Source organism: Pongo abelii, chromosome 9, assembly GCF_028885655.2.
Source record: "Pongo abelii isolate AG06213 chromosome 9, NHGRI_mPonAbe1-v2.0_pri, whole genome shotgun sequence".
Taxonomy (NCBI): domain Eukaryota; kingdom Metazoa; phylum Chordata; class Mammalia; order Primates; family Hominidae; genus Pongo; species Pongo abelii.
This window is the reverse complement of record NC_071994.2, coordinates 9997141-10014054: the sequence shown is the minus strand read 5'-3', so window position 1 is coordinate 10014054 and position 16914 is coordinate 9997141. Positions and strand designations below refer to the sequence as shown.

Sequence of the window (16914 nt, the reverse complement as noted above, 5' to 3'; positions counted from 1 at the left end):
AGTTATCCAAGTTGGGCAGGAGGAAGCACCATGTGATATTTTGATAGCCAGCTTGTCTTCCAAATTTGGTGCTGGCTAATGAGGAAATGGGTTTGCACACTGCTTGCATGGTGGTGGGAGGCAGTTGGGAAGCATATTGGGTATGGGAGGAGAGTGGGCCCAGGATTTAAAATAGACCTCGGGGAATCCTCAGAGGTAATAATTCCTGCCAAGATCCTCCAAGAGACACCTCCGGTCACAGTGACCTCGAGGGCTGGATTTGAAAGGAGAGAGAGGAGAGAATGAGACACTGTCTCATCAGGTGCCCCTGGTCCTAACTGCTATGTTCTGAGAGCCTCTAGATGATTCCAGGGATAATTACCAAGTCCAAGGGAAAAGGGGAAATTCTGCCTCCTTCCAGTCTTTGGAGCTGGCCTTTGACCCACTCCCATGGCTGCAGAAGCAAAGGGAATGGAGACCCCTCAGTGCTGGTTCTCAGGTAGGTCCTCCCCAGAAGGCCATCTCCCTGGCCATTCTAATCAAATGAGAAAAATAACCTGGAAGCCACAGTGTTCTCAGATCCTGGCACTCTATCCTATAAGGCTGAAGACAGATGTCATTTCTCCCTGTCCTTGCTCCTGGCCCACAAAACCTGGGGAAGACAGAATATTGATTCAAACCACTGCACCCATCATCACCCTTCTTATCATGTAAGTGTTGTTCCAATCCCAAAATGTCACCCAGACACTATAGAAACTCGATTGAGGCCAGGCGTGGTGGCTAACACCTGTAATCCCAGCATTTTGGGAGGCCAAGGCAGGAGGATCATTTGAGGTCAGGAGTTTGAGACCAGCCTGGCCAATATGGTGAAACCCCATCTCTACTAAAAATACAGAAATTAGCTGGGTGTGGTAGCGGGCACCTGTAATCCCAGCTACTCGGGAGGCTGAGGCAGGAGAATCACTACAACCTGGGAGACAGAGGTTGGAGTGAGCCGAGATCACGCCACTGCACTCCAGCCTGGACGACAGACCGAGACTCCGTCTTTAAAAAAAAAAAAAAAAAAAAGAAAGAAAGAAAACTTGGTTGAGCAGGGCTTCTCCATATCGGCACTACTGACATTTGGGGTCAGATAATTCTTTGTTATGAGGGCTGTCCTGCGAACTGTAGAGTGTTTAGCATCATCCTGGCCTCTACCCACGAGATGACAGTGGCACCCCCAAGTTTTGACAACCCAAAATGTCTCCAGATGTTGCCAAATGTCTCCTGGGGAGCACAACATGATTGAGTGACTGAGAAACACTGCTCGAGGGACACAGGATCCAATAAATTACTCTTTTAGGCCAGGAAAAACAGGGCCTGGAGAGGATGAACTTGGCCACAGTCTAGGCCTTGAGTGAGGGCAGTGGAGCCAGACATGGCTCTGAGGCTGACCTTCCCCTAGTAGCCATGATGATCAAAAGATGGCTGCTTGTCTGCAGCTCCAACGCTTCACATTTATGGGTGTGGACTGGAATCAAGAAATTCCCCAGAATCCGGCCGGGCGCGGTGGCTCACGCCTGTAATCCCAGCACTTTGGGGAGGCCGAGGCGGGCGGATCACGAGGTCAGGAGATCAAGACCATCCTGGCTAACATGGTGAAACCCCGTCTCTACTAAAAATACAAAAAAATTAGCCGGGCGTGGTGGCGGGTGCCTGTAGTCCCAGCTACTCTGGAGGCTGAGGCAGGAGAATGGCGTGAACCCGGGAGGCGGAGCTTGCAGTGAGCCGAGATCACGCCACTGCACTCCAGCCTGGGCAACAGAGCGAGACTCCGTCTCAAAAAAAAAAAAGAAAAGAAAAGAAAAGAAATTCCCCCAGAATCCCTTTTTAAAGAGAGCGCTCAACCAAAGTCTTTAAGCAGACACCCTCTGTGGACCTCAGGACCTGCTTTAGGGTCAATATGACCTGCCTCTCTGCTCTGAGACTTCTGGTAGAACAATCCAGGGGAAGAGGTTTCCATCAGTTACCAGCTTGGACTCTCGACTCCGGGAACCCCAGGAAGAAGCAGCCGAGGGTCACTGTCTACACTCAGCACTGCTGAGGCCGAGTATCTCCTCCTCTGTGTGGCTTTCCCACCTCCCCTAGCCACAGACCTCTCCCTCGTCTTGGGTATCACTTGAGTCCTAGGGTGTTTAAGGTTTCTGCTGCTCACTTGGCACTGGCATGGCTTTGCTCTGTTCACTTTTAACAGACTCATCCTGTCTCCTCAAGAGCTGAAGTCCTGGAAGGGCAGGGACCATGTCTTTTTTTCCCCCTCTGTTCCCAGTATGGATGTGCCATGTATTTTTTGGTCATATGATGCATGGATAGGAACTCTGAACTTGGAGCATCTTGCCGAAGTCAGTACCAGGTGACAGCGCTGGTCCTAGAGAGAGCAAAGTGAGCAGGAAGCACTAGAGGCAACTCCTCTATACCCCCCAATAAAATGTGTGTGGCATCTGAAACTGTCACAAATGCACATGACACACTCAGATGCGCTTGGTAATGACAACGGAGGACAGCCCTCTGATTGGGTAAAGGGATGATTTGACAAGAAGAGGAGGCCTGCATTAAGGAGTGACTCCACCAAGCATGTCACTCTGTATAACGCAGGGGTCACTAAGAATAGGCACCTTAGTACGAGCCCGGCTGCAACAGGTAGTGGCAGGCCTGAGGAAGAGCAGCAGGATTAGTCACTGCGTTCTCCCGGCAAGGAGGAGTGGCATTAATGAGGAGGTATCCCCACTAGATCATCATAGATGGTATGAAATGAGAACAGGTAAGAAGAGTGGGAGGCCAGCCAAGATCCTGAGCCTGCTGACGAGCTTTCAGTGGGAGGAAGGGGAGGAGAAGGAGGATGACAGGAGGAGAGACAAGGAAAGTTAGCCACCACACCGCTAGAACCAGGAAGTTCAGAGAAGATAAGTGGGAAGAGACTGGCCAGAGACAGCTTCACCTGCACTAGCCATCCTGGGCCTTGGGAAAGGTGAAGAGGACCACTCCTAAGAGGACCTGTCCAGTGGGAGCATCTGGGAACAGGAGCTCCTGTCTGCAGAAGCCAATGCAGGAAGGACTCTGAGTACCTGCGTGGGTTTGCCCAGGAGCCAAGGGGAGGCAGAAAGCAAGCCATGGATGCTGGGAGGGCCTGGCTCCTTTGAAAGAAAGAGAAGGAAAAGAAGGGCATGTCCTGCCCAGAGGAGATGAAGGGCCAAGCCCCCTCTCTGCTCCTGTTCTCTGTCACCTACCTACTATGCCACCACCTCACTGGCTCCATCTCTGCCTCTGCCCTAAAAAAGCCTCGGCTAGGGGCAGAACACATCCTGCCCCCACACATTAACTCAGGCTTGCCTTTTTGCCTTGCTGCCCTAGTGTTGGGACACCCTCATCTGCTCCACCAGGCCAAAGCCTGCCCACTCCACAGGAACCCCTCCCCACCCTCTGGCACCCAGGAGCACCCATTCAGGCACTGGCTCACTCCTCCCATCTCCTGAATTGCCCTCCTGCTAAATCACCTGATTTCTTAGCCCCAACCCTCGAGAGCCAAGCTGCTCCCAACAATCTGAGCCCAGTCCTTCCCCTGCCCTCAGGCTCCTGCCCAGGGGCAGTTCTGGAGCCTCCTCAGCTCAGCTCCCTGATCTCTGAAGCCTGCTGGCCACTGCAGCCTTATGTCGGGACCCTCACAGCCCCAACCCCTGTTCTTCTCCAGAATCACACCTCACTGCCCAGCCCTGATCCCTCCACCACAAGCTCCCGGCAGCCCCCTCTCCCAACCCCCATTCTGCCTCAGGTATAGCTAATCCCTGGCCTTCTTCTCACTCCCCCTACCTGGCGCAGGTTTCGGGTGACCCGGACGTCATGCCAGGCGTTGTCGTTGAACTTGCCATTGACGGGTTCCACAAGGGCCTCGAAGGCACCTGAGCCTAGGTTGATGACCAGCCAGACAGCCCCAGACTTGAGGGACAGGTTGACGTAGTCGGCCGACTTGCCTGTATGCAGCATCAGGCCATTGCGTTGCAGGGTGCGGAAGGCCAGTGTGATCTCGTCAGTGCTGCTCTGGATGGGGTTGTGTGACAGGTCGTAGCAGAAGAACTCATTGCCTTTGAAGGTCGCCACAAACTCCTCCTTGCCTGGATGCCGTGGTGTGGGGAAACGGGAGAAGGCTGAATGGGGTAGGGTACACCAGTGCTTCCCTCTCCCCTCCAGCAACGCAGGCACTGGTCCTGGGCACCAGGAGCCCAGAGGTCCCAACCTGTAGCTTTAGGCCCCTTTCCCTCCCTCGGCCTGTCAACCATCCTCTCAGGACCCTGCCGTCTCTGCTGTCAAAAGTCAATGTCCCCTGTGTCCATTTCCAAACCAGGAGGCTGCTAAGTGGCTCACACACTGACAGCTGACAATTACTCTGCCACAGGACCCAGCAGAGTGGAGGGTGCTCACTGTCTCCTCCCCACCAACCTTCCCATCTGCCACTCCCCTTAACAAAGGGACACAGAAGGGAAATAAGAAGCTCTGCCTTACTTCTCCCTGGGCGCTCCCCCCGTATGGCAGGGTCCTCAAGGGTCTCCTACGCACAGCCCACCTCCCTTCCTGCCCCTCCTCCAGCGATGGCCAACCTCAGTGCCTGGAGACAGTTTCAGCCTCACCATATGGGATGGGACCAATAGGCCTGTTGTGCAGCAGGGAGCAGATGAGGAGAATGGGAGGTGGGGGAATGGGGGAAGGGCCAGGAAGACACACAGGAAGGCGATGCAGGTGACAGGGATATGCACTGGATAGCAACAGGCCACCAGGCAGAGCTCACATGGGTGGCCACAGCCCCAGCTATCATCTTCACCCCCAGCTCCCTACTCCAAGCCAAGGACAGCGCAGACAGGCCCAAGATGGAGAGCAACGAGTGCCTGGATGTGACCTGTGTGTGCCCAGAGAGTGACAGGGCAAGGGCAGGCCTGGGCCTTGTGTGTGCACATGTCTGTGTGTGTGCACGTATGTCCATAGGCACCCGGCACAGGGCCCTTCCACTGCCACTTTTTAAGCAGAAGCAAAAACTACTGGGAGAGGCTGAGGGATTGTCAGCATTCTGTAAGTTGATAACAAGTGAGAAGACAATGACTCAGTAGTACCAAGAAGTTGAGGTTTCTGTCCAACACCAGCACAAGCCAGAGTGCAAGCAGAGAGAAGAGAACCGGATATGAAGTCAGGACAAACCAGAGGACCTGGGCTCTACCAGTGGCTCACTTCTGGCCATTAAGCAGTGGCACACAGCTGGCCCTGCCTACCTCACTGGACGGGTGCAGGGCAAACAACACTGGCCGTGAGGGTCTTTATGAAGAGGCCGAGCTAACCAAATGCAGGAATTCTCAATAGATGCTCCCAATGCCCAAGCAAGAACAGGCACAATGCCAGGGTGCATCCAGGGCCACCAGGAAGCACTTGCCTTCCCCTGGTGGAGGCAGGGCTCAGCAGCAGTGCTATGTGTTGAGGCAGTGGGGTGGTGGCGGGGGGGAGTTTCGGAGTGCAGATTCTGCAGATCCCCTCCCCTCCACACACAGCCTGCTTCTCTCTCTCTGGGCAGGCTGCCCACAGCCTCTGTCCTCACTGCCTCCGGATGCCAAGGCACCAGCTGCTGCCCCAGAGGCTGGCACAGCACTCACTGCAGCTGGCAAGGCCCGGTTTCCTGAGGCCACAGGGCAGCAAGGCTGGTGGGGGCCTGGGCAACATCGGGACAGTCTGAATCCCTTCCTCTGTCTACTTATGGTACCAGTGGGGAGGGCCAGAAAGCAAAAGTGAGGACCCCAGCAGAGACAAGAGGGGAAGGCAGGGAAGAGTGGCAAGGAGTAGGGAAGGAGGGAGGTGGGGCAGAGCCAGGAAAAAGAGAACCATCACAGAGACAGACAAGAAATGAAGACGGCTCAGGGCTGTGAGGGAGCAAGAAGGGATGAGCGTGGCTCTCTGGATAAAGAAAAGGAGCAAGCCCTGCGGGGACAGGTACAGGAGATGGGAAGAGAGCCAGCAACGAAAGTGGACAGCGACCTCTAGGGAACAGAAGCCAGGGCTTTCTGGAGCCTTGCTGTTTCCATAGCAACGAAGCCTACTGCCCAGGCACTAGGAGAACCAGGGGGCTCAAGGACCAGAAAAAGGAATGTGTTTGACCTTGGTTTTGCCACTTGTACTAGTCCCACCCAGAAGCCACTCCTCCCACTCCCTCACCTTCACTGCAGTCAAAGAAAATATCATTAAAGAGAGTCAAACAGAAAGAAAGAAAAGAATAAGGCAACCATGTGAGTAAGTGATTGGGACAGAACAAAAGAGGCCAGCAAAAAGGAAAGAGGCGGGTCTGGGGCTGGACAGTGGCTGCCAAGGCCAAGTGGAGAAACGAGGCCATTCCTCGACTCCTCAGCCCTGCCTCCAGTCTCCTGGGGTGGGTGGCAAAGCTAGCTACTCCGGAGCCTGCGCCTCCACGGGCTCCAGTCCCTTTGCCACCAGAGACCTGGGTCAGCCCAGAGACACCAAGAGGCCTGAGGAGCAGCCAAAGAGAACCTGAAAGCCTTCCAGAAGAGGGACAGAAAAAGAGATGAGCAAGTGTGGAAAGAAAACCCGAAGATGGTGAGGAGAGAGAGAGAGAACCTGAGTAGGGGAGGTCGGGGCATGACTTCAAGGGACTGGTGGAGAGATTCTACTGGGGTGAGCTTGTAGGGGCGCCCGAGGGGCTCAGCAGAGCACAAACCAGATCTGGGCTGAACAAGCCCTGAAGCACCAGGAGGCGCTCTCCCCCATCTCGCCGGTCTGGCGCGACTGGGAACTACAACTCCCAGCAGCGCTTGCACAATTACCGCCCCTAATTGCTCCGGACCCAGAAAGGAGGATAATAGCTGATGCTCGTTTATCTCTCACAGTTGGGGAGTCTGTAGCCCTACAAGTGTCCCCAGTGAATGTGGCTAGAGACTAGTTGTTGTGGTCCTGCATTTCTGAGAACCATGCATAAGGGACAGAGCAGCTGCCTTCTTTCCAGGCCCAGCTCCCAGACCTCCTCTGGGAAGGTCTCCAGCGCCCCCCTCCGCCCTCCCTACTCTCGAGCTCTACAGCTGTCTGTTCTGCTCACTTGGCACTTACTGCCTAATAACATCTTGTACTGCTCCCTGGAGAGGAAATGTGATGTGAGAAAGAAGACCTGGGCGCTAGTGCTGGCTCCACCACCAGCTTTGTGACCTTGGCTGGTCACAAAGCTGGGCTCTAACTCTCAGCTTCCCCGTCTGGAAAATGGAGCTGATCATCAGGAACTGCACAGGCTGCCATGGGCATCTCAGAAAGAGAAAGGGCGGGGTCCAGCTTCCTCAACCGTAAAGCATCCCACAAATAAACGACTCGTGCCAGCTGGTAACTTTCTGCTAGTGTGCTGCCTCTCTCCTCTGTGTCTCCCTCTCTTTCTCAATGATTTTTTTTTTTTTTTTTTTTTTTTTGAAATGGAGTCTCACCACGTTGCCAGGCTGGTTTTGAACTCCTGGCCTCAAGTGATCCTCCCACCTCGGCCTCTCATAGTGCTGGGATTACAGGCATGAGCCACCGTGCCTGGCCTCAATGAATAAATTAACTCCTCTGAAAAGAGTCTGCACTTTTCATGTACTTTGCATGGACCACACTTTATTGTAGTTGTTAGAACATCAATCAGCCCCTTAGGAACAGAGCCCATTGGCTCATATAAAATAAATTTGCTAAGCACACGGCTACTTATGTGCCAAGAGCTGTGTAAAGCACCAGGGGCATAGGAACAAAAATATCCAATCCCTGGCCTCAAGGAGCTTGGTCTTGTTGGGGAAGCAAACAGGTAAAGTGACAGTTATGATACAGTGTGATGAGCCTTCTAGTGGAAGTGTGGACAAAGTGTGGAAGTGACCAGGTTCACCTGGGGTGTTCAAGGAGACTTCCAGTGTGCATGGCCTGGCTGCTTTTTCAAGAGTCAGACAAAAGAGACACACCAAGTCACTGGAGAGAGGACAAGGATGGCGGAAATCCAGGCAAACAGACAAGCAGACTAAAGAATGGAAATGGGACTACATAGCCCCAGTGCTTGGCACCCACTGGAGTTCCTTGAGGACTTGTTATAGTGGCTTGTAAACTTCTTAGGAAAGAAATTGTCTTAAGAGAGGCAGCCTCAGTACAGAAAAAGGAGCTAGAGCCCCCAAGCAGGCTTAAAGGCCCTGTGCTGGCCACAGCTCCCAACCAGAATCTCCCTGGACTGGGCACCTAGCAGGCTTCCAGAATTTGATGGTTAAATTGGGGTTGCCCTGCTGCCTGGTTGCCTTAACAAAGAAACAGATACTTCCTAGGGATCAGCCTGAACAACTGCCACATAAAAAGATACCTACCTATGTTCTAGAAAGAAGTCATCAGAACAACTGGGCTTTGCGAAAGAAATGGAGGTTTGTGGCCCTTCACATCAGGGCAGCTAATGGGTCCTTTGGAATGGCACTCAGGCAGCAGACCCATCACTTCCCACAGGCCTCAGAGAGGACAAGGGGATGTGCCTGCGTTGACTTGGCTTCCCCCCAGGAAGCACAGTTAGCCTGCAGCAGGATGAGGGCTGGGCTCTCTGGGGACCATGGGGGTCACTGACCTTTTGTTGGCTGGTGCACATCGCCGGCTCCTCCTCTCCCGGCCCCCCCCTCGGAGAACAGTAAGGACCCTACTGGAGAAGCAGAATTGGGGAGTCAGGCACAGGGGGTACCGAGCCAGTCCCTCCCCAGCCTTGAGGGGATGAAGGGCCCTCTCCAGGGTGGAGGTGCTGCTTGCAGGGACAGGGGAGGAGAGGCTTTTCTGGGGACTCCCTTGCCTTCAAGACCTCTAAGGAAGGAGCCGCTTGACAAACCGAGGACGATCAGCCCCACAGACCCCGTCAAATTCATGATCACCGACTTCCACTCTTGCCTGGGGTGGGGAGACTGGGCAGAGGAACAGAGGCCTCACCATGAGTGCAGGATCCCTCCTTCCCCACAGCAGGCAAACAGGCCAGCCCTCAGCACTGGAGGCCCCCAGTTCCCCCTTTCAACTGCTCCCTTATTCTCCTGGCCTCCTCCATGAGGCACATTCTCCCCACCACTCTGCACCTTTGCTCACACCCTTTATGCTGGGTTAAGCTCACACTTCCCAACTCGTTCAAAAGCCTGACACAGACAACCCCTCCTCCAGAAACTTCTCCAGATTTACACCCCAAGCTCCTCTTCTGTTCTTTCCTGTCCTTGAGGCTCTCAGTACACCTTGAGGCCATCCATACCTGCTTCATTCACCACAGTGAGTGCTTGGAAGCTCACCCTCGCCCACTTCTTTGCCAGTTAGACCCTGGAGCTTCCCAGAGATTTCCAGGGGCTTCCTGTAATTCCTGTCTGTTCTTCATCCCACCATTGTGCCTACAAAAGGCCTGTGCAAGTCAAAGGAGATCCTCCCTGGAGCTCAGCCTGGATGTGGGCAAGCCCTTTCTCAGGAGTTATTTCTCACTCCCTACCATCCCATTCATCAGCAGCACCTAGGCCTCAGTCCAAAGGCCCCGGTGGGCACATGTTATCATGTCTGGGTTCCTGGCCAGCTTGAATCTTCACCCCACCTCTCCCCACTCCAGTGAACCTATATACTCAGCACCTGGCTTCCAGGTACCCAGCCCTACTGCCAGATCCACAGGATGGCTTCAGGATGAGAAAACTCAGTGATGAAGGGGAAAAGTCCCTAAATGGGCTCTTACTTCAACCCCAGTTGCAAATCCCCAAACTTGAACTAGAATAATACTTGAGCTGTGGAACTTTCCAGGGGGGCTTTCTGAGATCCTTTGGGAGGGCCTTCACTTATGACGAAGAGGAGCCACAGCCAGCACCCATAGAACCAGGCACTGAAAGGCAAGAAGGATGTGAGTGAACCAACCAGGGTTCCTACTCCCAACTCTCCATTTGGGACTTCCTCTTTCCCCACACTTCTTGCCATAATTTCACATCCCTGCAAGACTCCAAGGCCTCTACCTCCCCAGACCTAAATCCATCCCAAATTTCATATCTATATGAGTTTCTCCCTGCAGCCCAATCTTGGTCCTGCCTACCGGCTAAGGACCCCACTCTGTTCCTCTGTAAGATGACCCCCCGACAGAGGGCTGAACTGCGCAGGTCCAACAGTGCCAAAGGGTCTGAAAGGCCAAAACCCTGAGCTCAGAGAGAATCAGTGACAGCAGAGGGCTGGAGGAGGCCAGAGCTTGAGGAGCTCAGACAGGACTCCTGAGTTCTGTCTCCAGGTTTGCTTAACACCAGGGCTCTCAAAGATGGTAGGCACTTAGTCAAAGGAGTGCTAAAATTAAATGGCTAGTCCCAACCATACCACCAATAAGGGTTGTGGAATCACTAACAAGTCATTTCATCTCTCTGGTCCTCAACGTCGTCATCTCTCAAATAGGGTTAAGAGACATTCAAAAGATACAAGGGTGAAGGCGTGCGGGTGGGCAGGGGGTTGGGAGTGCACACTGTGGAAAGGGAGAGACCCTACACCTCTACTCCCATTTCCCTTCTCGTCATGGATGGGGGCCTCCCACAGTAGCAGGGTGAGGGTGATGAGACTGCCTAAGGCCCTCTTTCTCCAGCCCATGCTTTTCTCTTGTTACTTAGGTCCATAGAAAAGAAAGAATGATCAGAATGAGTGGAAGGAAATCAAACACCACCATAAGAAAGAAAAAAAAGCAAGATATACTACCAGGAAAACGCAAAAAAAGGGTGACTAAAGACAACGGCAGGAGTTCAAACATCTCTTGATGTCAGAAACCAAGGTGAGATGTAGGTGGATGGAGTGCTTCAGGGTGGGTGAGGGAGAGGGAAGCACACAGACAAGGGCAAGCCCCCACCCCCACCCCAGCACCCCCCAAATAAAATTAAGAAATGGCAAAGGAAGCAGGTAGGAAAGGAAGGAAGGTGTCAGGACAGGTGGAGGAGGGGAAGGGGACAGTGGAAGGACAGGAAGAAGAACAGAAAATCCAGGCGCAGGTTGGGGGCAATCCAATCCAATCCAATCCAAACCAAACCAAAACTTCAAACCATACCTTCGCTGTTTAACGTCAGGTGAGCCGGACCTTGGAAAGGGGAAGGAGAGAAAGAAAGAAAGAAAAAAAAAGAAGAAAAAAGAAAGAAAAGGGGAAAGAAACAAAGAAAACACGAGTCATCAAAATCAGCCAGAGAGAAGGGAGAAAAAAGCTTTTGCTGCCACAATTTAAAAGCCCTTTTTAACTTGTGACAGACATCGGGGGGAGCCCCAGCCCAGAAGCTGAGAAGAGGGGCCCGATGCCGAAACAGCGGGTGGAGGGCACAACAGGGGAAGAGAGAAAGAGAGATTAGGGGCGTCAGAGAGGGTGAGAGGGGTACACGCAGAACTGGAGGAAGGAGGGGGCGGGGAGTCGCTGCAGGGGGGAGAGGAGATTTTGGTTTCTTTTATTCTTCTTGCCGAAAAAAAAAAAAGGAAAAGGAGGAGAAGCATTAGGCTGAGAGGGTTGCTTTTTCCTTTTTCTTTTTTTCTTTTTTTTTTTTCTTCCGGGAGGCGGAGAGAAAAAAAAACGGTCAACGAGAAAAACGATTCAGATGGAGGAGAAAATAAAACACGACACAAAAATCAAAGCCACCTGGAGAGAGAGAGAGTGTCCTGTTAGCATGGGATTAAGTGGGCAAGGGGGCCTCCAACCCCCCAACACCCCTAATCCCAGTTACCCCTAGGATGCTGGCAGAAAAGGGGGAAAGATGGGGGGATATAAAGAACCTGGGCCTAAAAGGATCCCCCACTAAAGCGGGGTTTGGAAGGACATCTGTTGGGTTCTAATCCTCCCAGCTACCCTTCCCAATAACCTCTGTAGGGATAGTAGGGACCCTGCACACCTGGGTTCTAAGAGGAAACTGGGGTTCAAGAGGACAAAATTAGAGAGGAAGCAGGTAGGAGAAGGTAGGAAATCTACAGAGACACTGAGAGACTGGGGTCAGAGCTCTCAGACAGCAAGGTCCAAAGAGGACAGCCGAGCCCTTGTGGGAGGAGGCCCAGCTCTCTGAAAGGTCCAAGTACATCATTTATAAATTACAGACCCCCTTTCTCTGACCAGGACCTCTCTCAAATGACCCAAAAGCTGGATTTTGAAAATAGAAAATGGACTGATAGGAAGACCAGCTAGGATTTCCATCCAGGATTACACTGGCCCCTTGAGACAGCCTTGTCAGCCCTAACCCAAAGTACCCCTCCCCAGCCTTAGTGGGAAGGAATCTGGCTCACTGGATCAGTACCCTTGTCCCCAACGGGCACCAGCAAGGAAAGCTCTCTCCTAGAAAGGCTGGCAGCACCAGGCCCAACAGCTGGGCTGAGACCCCAGGGCTCCCTGAGATGGCCAGCCAGCTCCACCAAACCTCAGAGCCCCCCCAGCCCCACTCACTTCCCTGTGGTGTCTGGCCAAGAGGGGAACAGCCCTGCAGTGCCACTGTCACCCTTGGAAACCAGCCCCACTGCTGTGGCCATGAGATGTGAACCCTAGGGATAGAAAGCTGGGGCCAGGACGGAAGTAGCAAGGTTAAAGAGTTACAAGTATTTCTGAGACGAAGCTGGGGGCCAGGATGCCTGGGTTCCAAGAGGAAAGGCAGTGAGGAGGACAGGAAGGACATGGCCAGGGGCCAAAGGCCTGGACCCCGTGGCAGATGGTTCACGTTGCCCTCTTTGCCCCATGTCTCTAGGGTGGCATTGGTTTCTCCCCACCTCTGAGTCTGAGGCCACTTGGAGGAGGAGGCCACAGCCGCTGAGGGCAGCCTCAGGACTGAACAGCTCTTGGGAGGACGTAAGTTTTTATCCATCACACAGGTAAGGACCCAAGCATTTGAACCGAGTCTCCTCATTCCTTACTCTGAATACCCTCCTACTCTGCCACCAACCCTTTCCCCAAGAACTATCAGCATCTCCTTCCAAACCCCCTAAACCCAGGACCCAGACCCAGAGCCCTCAACCCACATCTGACTCTCCCTGTCAGAAGCAGCCTTGCTCTCAGGATCCCACCCTTGAGAATCCAGGTATCTGCCCACCCCCAGCCCAGGAGCCAGGTGCCCTGTGAACCAACCCTCTGTCTCCCACAGGCATGACTGCTGCTGGGGGAAGCCCCATCTCCCTCTCCCAGACCCTTCCACTGCCCAGCTCCTCGCCAGCCTCATTAGCATTCGGCAGTCTCCCTCTGTCACCACGGCAACCAGCTGCTCAGCTCCCTCAGGCGTGACAGCACCAGCCATCTTGGTGAAGGGGAGGCTGGTTCCCTTCCTGTCTACCCCTGGCTCAGCCCCAGCTGGCCCCAGGGTTTTCTCCCTAAAGTCTGTCTCCCCGTTAATGTGAAATCTCTGCTCCCTCCTCCTGGCCCCCAGCCCCACTGGGGTATTCACTTCCCCACATCCACCTGTGGCATCAGCCCCTCCTCCCACTGCTGGAAAAGAGACTGGCAGTGATGGATGGCATTGCCATGGGTCCCTTCCTAGGGCACTTTATCTGGCTACTTCTGGGTCTCTTTGCCCTGCCACAAGAGGCTGGGAGGAAAAAGGAGGTGCTCGGCAGGGGCTGCAGAGCAGGATCTTGGGGTTCCTGGAGAAAGCTAGGCCTCAGGCACAGTCAAGCGGGAAGAAGGTGAAGGTACAGAGGACTCCTTAGAGATATAAGGAGGGCTGCAGGGTCCAGAGCACAGTGCCACAGAGGAGGCCCCCAGCCCACCCATGTGGAACCACCACCTGCTAAGCCCACCTCCCCACCTTCAGTCTCATCCCCTAACTCTCCTACTGAAACCCCAGAGAGAACCACCATCGAAACAAAGATGGTGATAGGTGACCAGATTAAGAGACACACAAGCAGGCACACAGACATGTCTCAGAGTGACACAGAGATGCATCAGACTCCTAGGTGTGTATACACACACACACACACACACACAGCCTCCAATACACAGCCCTGCACAGCCACCGACATGCAGGCATCCACAGTGCCACATCTAAACCAGCAGACCACCATGCCACCCAAAGAAATGGCGAGGTGGCGTCCACAGGCCTTCTTCCCCATGGGTCCCCAAAGCCCAGCTTCCCTTCTTGTTCCTGTCTATCAGCCCCTTTCCTCTCCCCTACTCCCGCCAGACTCCTTCTTCCCAAGTGCCCCCCTGCCTTTCTTCTTTTGGCCAAGCTGTTCCCCGTTCCTGCCCCCACCTACAGCTTGAGGCTTGAGTGTTTCTCTTCTCACCCTTCACTTACCCCCACTCCTTCTGTCATCTCTCTGCTCCCTCCTTTTTTCTCTTCTCCACCCTTTTTTCCCTTTCTCTCTTCCTCCCTCCATCTCTCCCTTTGTTCCGGAGGAGACATGACATCAAGAGCAAGTAAAAGTCACATCAGCACTAAATCTTATCTCCAGCCCTCAGAAGGCCGCGTCCACCCAGACACGCAGACTCTTTCTCTGACACACACACAGAGGTAAACACTGACACACGGAGATGCAAACACAGATGCAGACACACAAAGATGCTGATGCTCTACATAGGCATACAGAAATGTGGGCCACACCACATATATGCATCGATGGAGGCGCACAGCACACCCATGCACTCAGACACAAAAACATGTTACATGTACACAGCATATATCCTCAGGCGTGCACAGAGACACACAGACCAGCAGAGTTGTATAAATGTATGTGTATGCAGACATACATACACACACACACACACACACACACACCTGCCTGCTGGGCCCTGGGGACCTGAGGACCCCCAGGGAGAAGAGACATCCAAGAGAGACAAGTCAGACCATGGACATCACAAGGAAAAATGGGTTCCAGCCCCACACTCAGGCTAAGAGCCTCTTGCCACCTTTCTTTCCCAGGACTACTGCATCCCTGGCACTTTCCTCTCCTCCTCCCCAGGGACGCCCTTGCCCTCCCACTCCACCTTCCCAGGAGAAGGGACTGGGATGCCACCTCATGCCTGCTCTGCTGCCTTCTTCATGGTAGCTATGTGAGCTCATCTTCAACACAGCCTTCAAGCCAGGACTACCTTCTTCCTGCTCTCAGTCCACCCCAGAGGAGGAGAAGAAACAGGGAAAGCCAAACTGCGAGAGAAAGATTCAGAGAATGACAGAAACCCAGAGAGAGCCTGGGGAAGGAGAGACACATGGTCCAGGGACAGAGTCTTGGAGAAAAGGAGGTAAAGACAGAAACTGGAGAGGGAGAAGAGGCCAACAAAACAGGAGATAGAGAAAGAACAGACAGAGAGACCTGAGAGAGAGGCACACACCCCACCCTTGCCCTCTGACCTGGATGAAGGAAGAAGCAGACCATCCCTACCTAGCAACCTGTGGGGCAGCAGCTAGGGGCCTGCCGCAAGTGGCAAGTGCTGGTCACAGTGGGGCAGAGAGGCTGCCCCCACTATACACCCCCGACCCCCTACTCTGCCAGTGCATTCCACCACCCGCCAGTCCCCTGAGCCCTGCACAGTGGCACCAGACTCCAGGGCAGATTTTCCCCAAGCACAGGTTTCTTGGGCAACAGCCCACCCCAGCCTGCCCCAGCATCTGGAAAATTGCCTTTCTAAGCTTCCTAACTTAGGCTGGGCTAAACGTTGTCTACCCACTCACTTCTGGGCGCTTCGGAATCCTGTCAACCCCATCCCTCCACCCCCACCGCTCATCTCTTCCCTAAGTTTCCCTTTCCCTCTCCAGCCTGGAGAGGGAAAGGAAGAAGAAAGGCAAGTCAGCAGCTCCCCCGAAACCCATGAAGAGGGGACGCAAGAGAGTGGGGCAAGGCAGCCAAGGGAGGACCCCAGACATCCTTCTCCGGAGAGGCCCTAAACATGGCAGGAAAGGGAATCCTTGGGTAGCCAACGACAGTTCCTCATGTAGGATCCCCATGGCAACAGATCCACTACCCCAGTGACAGAGAGGCTTCACTCACCTTCCATGGGGTGCTCCTCTGCAGCCAGCGAGGTTCGGAGAAGAGGGAGGCAGAGAGAGAAGAAAAAGGAGGGCTGTTAGCAAAGGTACCACGGACAGGGGCTCCAAGGGGAGAGAGGAGTCCAAGCCCACCCAGGCCCTGACACGAGTCACCCAACGTGGAAGGCCCAAATCTCAAGAAACAGCTATGTTGGGGATGAGGCAGACACAGAGCTGCTCCCTGAGTCAGAACCTCACACACAGTCAGCCAGTACCCATCACACCCAACCCTCAAGTAACATTTCAGGAAACTGAGGCCCAGGACAGGGAAGTAACCACTCAAGGTCACACAGAGAATCTGAGGCAGGGCCAGGAGTGGCAGTCAGGCTTCTCAACTTCCCCAGACAGGCTCCTACCCTGCATTCCATTGCATCTCAGAGACAGATGGGGACATACTCACACCACTAATTGTCTCACAGGGTTCACTAGAGACACACTCATGCTCAGTGACACACTGACACACATAGGCACTTAGCAATTCAGTGACACACAGTGTCTCACACACTTCAAATATAAAGCCTCTGCACACAGGACCCAACCACCTACGGCCCCTGACCCTCCCAGGGGTGAAAAGACATCAGGACACAGAGTAAGCAAACATGATTCTGCCACACAGCACTGTGTGACTTTCATCCTATTCACTTAACCTCTCTGAGTTCCTACTGCCTCTTCTGCAAAATGAGAGGGGTGGACTGGATAGTTTCTGAGGCCTCTTCTGACTCTGATTCTGATTCTAGGACAAATGTCTTCTTAACATCTGGATGAGGCCAAGGGCCCCCAGGCTGGATGGCCATGCCAGTGGGGGAAGAGAGTCCAAATTCAGTGGGCCACACTGGGCCCAGACCTAGACCATGCCACATCCTTTGGATAGGCAGACCTCACCTATTAGGGCCCTGCCTGGGCCTGGCCTTGGAGCTCACCAAATGGG

At 53.8% G+C, this 16914-nt stretch overlaps 1 protein-coding gene across 26 annotated transcripts in view; it reads right to left on the bottom strand.

The window, feature by feature from the left end:
- The window catches only part of NRXN2 (neurexin 2), a 120185-nt gene that overhangs the window by 79591 nt on the left and 23680 nt on the right, over positions 1-16914 (bottom strand). For 15 of the 26 annotated variants that reach the window (XM_054525702.2, XM_054525697.2, XM_054525700.2 and 12 more), the window contains 4 exons: positions 15949-15966; positions 11060-11089; positions 8609-8680; positions 3826-4127 (listed from right to left, as the gene is read on the bottom strand). In XM_054525702.2, the coding sequence (XP_054381677.1) occupies positions 3826-4127; positions 8609-8680; positions 11060-11089; positions 15949-15966 (422 nt within the window). The remainder of the gene's footprint in view (positions 1-3825; positions 4128-8608; positions 8681-11059; positions 11090-15948; positions 15967-16914) is intronic. The other 11 variants (XM_024255686.3, XM_054525707.2, XM_054525706.2 and 8 more) reach the window with 5 other exon arrangements.